The sequence below is a fragment of the Gasterosteus aculeatus genome, chromosome 13 (genome assembly GCF_964276395.1).
Source record: "Gasterosteus aculeatus chromosome 13, fGasAcu3.hap1.1, whole genome shotgun sequence".
Lineage (NCBI taxonomy): Eukaryota > Metazoa > Chordata > Actinopteri > Perciformes > Gasterosteidae > Gasterosteus > Gasterosteus aculeatus.
The window spans coordinates 21,431,116-21,437,896 of NC_135701.1; the positions used below are offsets into that span (position 1 = coordinate 21,431,116).

At 46.5% G+C, this 6,781-nt stretch overlaps 1 protein-coding gene across 1 annotated transcript; it reads left to right on the forward strand.

Moving 5' to 3' along the window:
* Positions 1 to 3,358: 3,358 nt before the first annotated feature.
* Positions 3,359 to 6,190, forward strand: LOC120830152 (uncharacterized). The gene is made up of 3 exons (XM_040194650.2): positions 3,359 to 3,522; positions 3,622 to 3,674; positions 3,824 to 6,190. The coding sequence occupies exons 1-3, from the start codon at positions 3,506 to 3,508 to the stop codon at positions 6,058 to 6,060; spliced, it is 2,307 nt and encodes a 768-aa protein (XP_040050584.2). The 5' UTR covers positions 3,359 to 3,505; the 3' UTR covers positions 6,061 to 6,190.
* Positions 6,191 to 6,781: the final 591 nt, after the last annotated feature.

Genomic DNA, 6,781 nt, shown 5'->3' on the forward strand with positions numbered 1-6,781 from the left:
CTGAATACTTTTTGGATGCACTGTAATATATATAAATTAGGGGTGTAAAGATTCATTTTAACGATTCGATTCAAATCGCGATTCATGGTTGCCGATTCGATTCATGGACGATCTGGGTTAATCTAGAACGATTCGATTTGATTCAGTGACTTGAAATCGATTCAGTAACTTTACTGGACAGTGCAGGCAAAGTTTCCGAGATCCCTATTGTTTCTTGTAAGGAAATCAGGTTTAAATTAATTATGGATATTATAAACAAGCAAACAACAATTGATGGCAAATGTATTAACCTTTTATTTGAATCAAGTGCCATTTTCAATGTAAACATTACACAATAATTACACAATGTTTGGATCAATTCACAGAACCCCGGATTTTCAACCACATTGTAGGGTCGCATGTCTTTACAGGTAAACTTGGCAAGTGTTGCTGTGATGTTGAGTTTGGTGCTGGCGAGGCCTGAGGCGTCTGCAGAGCTGCAGTTACCTGCTGCTGCTGCAGCGGTGACGCTGCTGGAGGTCCTGACTGTCGCCGTTGTTTAATCCCACGGCGCCTTAGTAGACGGCCGGAAAGATTCATCGTGTTTCCGTGTTTTTATTATTTGTCTTCTACATATTCTACAAACAGCGAGCGACTTATTTAGAACACCTCCGTGTTTGCAAAAGCCTAAATGTTTTCACACGCTGGATCGGTAAGTTGGTTTGTAAATGTCTCGCTTGCTGTCGTCTCCTCCACGCTGTGTTTTGTTGTTGTTCAGAGTTTCGCGCGGCTGCCGCTGCGTACTGATGACGTCAGACAGGCAGACTGAATCGAGCAACGTTTAACGTGTCTAAAGTGCTACAAAACAAACAAACACACACACATCCATACCGTTTTTGTACTTAAATACAATGTGCAGTTTCCAAGTATCGATACAATCGGTTATGTACTATTTTAATCGATTTGTAATTGATATATGTCGTCCGGAATGCCGATTTGCGGAGCACAGATCGATTCAGTGAATTAATCGTTACACCCCTAATATATTAACACCAAAAATTAAACACCAATAGAAGAGTTAATTTGGTTTACCAGCTTATCCCATTTTGAGCTGATACATGAGTGAATACTGTCCTGACACAAACAAATAAGGGTTTAACTTTTGCAACTGTTTAGGTGTTACACCTAATGTTGCATTTAACCTACAGCTTTTGTAAGGAGCATCACCTTAGATTTAGTAAATTGATAACATTTTGTAATTCCGTATGGTTCAACTCATCATATGTTCATAGATTTGTGTAAGTGATAAAGTATTTCTGTAAACTTACTGTGTAAAAACACATGTCATATGTTTGTAGCTGCTGTGTCCTCTGTGCAGGCTGAGCGCCATCTGCTGGTTATCTAATGCCCCCTGCATTTGCCAAAGAGCAGCTTTTTAACCTGGGGCCTGTTTCAGAAAGGAGGTTAAGTGAAAACTCTGAGTATGTTAACCCTGAAATGAGGGAAACTCTGAGTTTTCTGTTTCAGAATGGGAGGTATGTTAAACCTGAGAAAGCAGAGTAAGTCAAGCCTGTTTCAGAAAGAGAGGTAACTTATACTCAGAGTCAGTTACCATGGCAACTTACTCTGTGAACCTAACCTGGTCGGGAGCAGAGTTTATTTCGTCTCCTCCCCTTTTTTAAAGAGGAAGTGGTATTTAATCACCTCATTCATTCTTTCGGTATTCATTCATTGCGCACATTTCAGTCACGCAGAGCGCATCAAATCGACACTGGATGCTATTTAGTTATTTATATGTCAAATGTTTGTAAAGTCAGGTAGACTACAACCATGATATGTTCAAGCCTTACCTGATTGAATTATGTTTTTATATTTCATTTTCAGCTGCTGCCATGTTCTTTTAATGCCTGCAGGATTGCACCTACATGAAAATTAAAATTAGGTTGAATAACACACTGTTCTTCCAGGTTCACTTCTGATATTATAACAGTTGGGCAAGTCACTTATATTACTAACTACAACTGGCTTCTTCAACAGTGTAATTAGATTAATGTAATAATGACTATCTCTAGAAAGTATTGGTCTACTTATTACTAATTACTTTCTAAATCCCATATCAACCTCAACCACTTGAACAATACAAGGAGAGACAAGAAACTGCACTTTTAATGCTTTCAAATAAACATTATACAATTGCATGAATTATTCTTGAAAAAATATATCTTTTAAAATTTGATGTTAAATCCACTATTGTTTTATACAGAATTGCTTTATAGTTTATGCAGCATTTAATGCAATTACATCAGATTTTACTTAAAATTACGGAATTAAATTACAGTTTTTAGATTACATAGAAATTAATTACACACAACACTGTATAACAGTAATTCAAATGTAAACTTACGCATTGACTCGAGCAGCTATTTTCTCCCAAGCTAACTCTCTGTCCTTCGCCGCTGCAGCCGTGTTGCTTTTTTTTTTAAATATATGTTCGTACTCTCCATATGCTTGCATAAGCACATCCAGTTCTGCTGGTGAAAAATATGAAGACCTCTTTTTGTCTGGCGCTGTTGCCATGGTGACTCGTAATATCTGCGCTCCATTGATAATGGCTTTTTATAGTTGTAGTGCACGCGCTTAACTCAGAGTAGGTCAACTCAGAGTTGATTGAACTAACTCATTTCAGCTGTTCTGTAACCGAAAACTCAGAGTTTCCCATCTCAGGGTAAGTCAACTCACAGTTCAAGTTTTAACTCAGAGTTGGTTGAACCTCCTTATTGAAACAGGCCCCTGAAGTCTTACTGAATGGATCAATGATGTTGATCAGTGTCAGGTTATCCCGCCCAATGCACACTCATTTACTACACAATCATTTACTAAATTAACCATGCAGCATAAAAGTAAAGGCAGTTATGGAATGTAATTAAATTTAATATACCATAAACATGTGTTTGTGTTTATTGAATGTGCAGACATGTCATTGAATATATATTTCAAATAACATTCATTATATGATATGGGTAATATCTGAGGAGTGGAAAAGTAGAGGAAAACTGTTAGGGTCCTGACAGTCTGGATGATATCAGATGGTGATAAATACTTACTTCAAAAACACTATTCTATTTCATCTTTTCAGTGAATTGTTACAATCACTGCAACCACGCTTTTTTGCAATTGTATATTAATGATATTGACAAATTAAAAATGTCCTATAATGCACTCTGTAGTAAACAAAGATGATTGAAAGATGATGACACTTGATTTGAACCGCTTGATTGACCCAGACAGCTACAGCCTGGAGATTAGTCTCTAAATGAAGGACACCTGTGTGTCATCATGAAACCCCGCCTCATTGGTCCCACCTGTTCTCATTCAACCTGTGAGAGGCAGGGAGCTGTGGTCTAGATAATTGCCCTGCGGCTTTCCTGCGGCTGCGGGTAGAAGAAGAAGAAGACAGAAGTTAGGCTGGTTGGGTCAGGCAAAGTCACTTTTCAGTGTGCGTTTGATCAGATGCCCGGCTGGAGCCATGGGCCCTGTCCTCTGGTAACGTTGAAGTGGTTCCTTCTGAACTGTTGTACAAAGTACATTGTTGTACATTCCAAATAGCTGCGATTGTTGTTTAAAAATGTATTTCTTTTGTAGCGTGGTGCTGCCATGGCTGTTGCTTATTGGAGAGCTTCCGAGAAGCTGTGAATGTAAGACAAAATGTTAAAATTACAATCATGATGCAAAGTTTGGTCTTTTCTCTTGAGTTGATGCATTCAAGAAGTGCTGTTACAACATGTTGTATTCACTTTATTTCTTACAATGAGGTGATTGTTGACCTTGTGTGATTCATCAACAGCTTCCTATCAGGACTCTGGGCCTATCATTTGGGACATGAGCTACCAGTCCCAGGGCCCCGGCTACCAGTCCCAGGGCCCCGGCTACCAGTCCCAGGGCCCCGGCTACCAGTCCCAGGGCCCCGGCTACCAGTCCCAGGGCCCCGGCTACCAGTCCCAGGGCCCCGGCTACCAGTCCCAGGGCCCCGGCTACCAGTCCCAGGGCCCCGGCTACCAGTCCCAGGGCCCCGGCTACCAGTCCCAGGGCCCCGGCTACCAGTCCCAGGGCCCCGGCTACCAGTCCCAGGGCCCCGGCTACCAGTCCCAGGGCCCCGGCTACCAGTCCCAGGGCCCCGGCTACCTACAGCATGTATTGGGCTACCCACAGCCCAATCTCCTTGGCTATGCACCCGGTCTGCACCCCGATTTCATACAGTGGCAGCCCCGGCTCCAGGTGTATTTGCCAGGGCCCCACACCCAGGTCCTACAGCCCCAGTTCCTGGGCTCCCTGCCCAAGCCACAGACTCACGCCCAGCACCAGGTGCCGCAGCAGCAACTCCCTGGCTACCTGTCCAAGCTTCAGCACCAGGTCCTGCAGCACCACTTCTTGGCCTATCCACCCGAACCGCACCCTCAGGTCTCGATGCCTCAGTTTCCGGGGTACCCGTCAGAGCTTGAGACACAGATCCAGCATCCCCATGTCCCACAACCCCAGGGCCTGGAATACACATCCAGGCCACACCAGTTCCTGGACTATCCACCCGGGCTGCAACCCCATGTTGCGCAGACACAATTCCCAGGCTCCCTGTCTAAGCATCAGACTTTGGTCCAGGACCACCAGTTCCCTCCACCCCAGTTCCTAGGTTATCCACCCGGGCCACAGCCCCAGGAGCTGCAGCAGCCCCAGGTCCTGGAAAACCTGTCAAGGGCTCAGAACCAAATCCAGCAACAGGTTCTGGAGCACCAGTTCCCACAGCACCAGTTCCCCGACTATCCACCTGGGATCCTCCCGCCCCCCAACTTTCCCACATATCCCCCCGGGGCGATGAACCAGTTCCTGGGATACCCTAATGAGCCTCGTCCCCAGGTCTTGCAGCACCAGTTATCAGGCTACCAGGCCAGGCCACCTTCACAGGTCTCACATTCCCAGGTCCCAGGTTACCCATCCAAGCCTCAGCCCCAGGTCCCTCCACAACAAGTCCTTCAGCACCAGTCCAAGCCTCAGATTCAGGTCCCGCAACCCCAGGTCCGGCAACACCAGTTCCAGGGCTCTCCACTTGGTCTACTCCCTCAGGTCCCGCTGCCCAAGTTCCTGGAATATCCCCCCACTGCAATTAAACAGTTTCTGGGCTACCCTGCTGGTCCTCAGCCCCAGGTTTTGCAACCGCAGGTTCCGGGTTACCCGTCGAAGCCTCAGCCCCAACCCCAGGCCCAGGGTTACCCGTCGAAGCCTCAGCCCCAACCCCAGGTCCAGGGTTACCCGTCGAAGCCTCAGCCCCAACCCCAGGTCCAGGGTTACCCGTCGAAGCCTCAGCCCCAACCCCAGGTCCAGGGTTACCCGTCGAAGCCTCAGCCCCAACCCCAGGTCCAGGGTTACCCGTCGAAGCCTCTGCCCCAACCCCAGGTCCAGGGTTACCCGTCGAAGCCTCTGCCCCAACCCCAGGTCCAGGGTTACCCGTCGAAGCCTCTGCCCCAACCCCAGGTCCAGGGTTACCCGTCGAAGCCTCTGCCCCAACCCCAGGTCCAGGGTTACCCGTCGAAGCCTCTGCCCCAACCCCAGGTCCAGGGTTACCCGTCGAAGCCTCTGCCCCCCGTCGCGGCCTACCCTTCTCAGCCTGAGCCTCAGCCCCCGGTCGCGGCCCACCCTTCTCAGCCTCACCATCAGCTCCCGGGCCCGGCCCACCCTTCTCAGCCTCACCATCAGCTCCCGGCCCCGGCCCACCCTTCTCAGCCTCACCATCAGCTCCCGGCCCCGGCCCACCCTTCTAAGCCTCACCATCAGCTCCCGGGCCCGGCCCACCCTTCTAAGCCTCACCATCAGCTCCCGGGCCCGGCCCACCCTTCTAAGCCTCACCATCAGCTCCCGGGCCCGGCCCACCCTTCTAAGCCTCAGGCCCAGGTTCTGCAGCCCGAGGGCTACCAGTACAAGTCTCAGCCTCCGCACCAGTCCACAGACTACCCATCTAAGCCTCAGCCCCAGTTCGCTACAAGTGGGAGCAATCAAAATATTCGAAATAAAGGACGATCTTGCTCCAACTAAGGAGTCTGTGTGAAGGGATAACTGCTTGGGTTTTCCTGGTCATCATGTTAACTGCTACTTACCATAGCTGATGGGCCTCATTGACTTCAACTGGTAGCTGGTTAGAGAAATAAAATGCAATATGCACAAATTTGTAGTTGAATCAACTTATTTACAAGATGAAAGGGCTCCTTTGGGCCAAGGTCTTTGCAGCCTTTGGGATGTTAAAACTTAAATCTCATGGGTTTATTTTCTTAACCTTTAACACTAACATGGAGCAGCTTGAGTGGGTCATTGTTTCACTGAAGCAAATTATTTCATTCTATTTATCCAATTGACTGCAAATGATGATTACGGACATGACAACTTGGAAAGTACAATAAAGTTTTTAAATTGGCTTGGTAAATGTTTTATGTAAAATATAAAAAAATGTACTTCACTCAATTTTGTGGCTACTTCAACTGAGTCATGTCAGTCGAACATCAGTGCCTCCTTTATTGAGCCTTGTAATCTTTTTGTATAGAATTCAGAAAATGGTCATTGGGCCTTCAAATGTTTCATGTGAAACACTAACTGTATTGGCTTTCTTGCAGCTGCTATATTTTAAAGCTGTGAAAAGCACTTAACATCTGTGGCAAATATTGTATGGGGTTTCCTCCTCAAACAGATGTGTACACCTCACCTAAATTGAAAAAATGAATTGACAATTCCAGTTATGTAATTGATTACAGGGTTTTTTCAC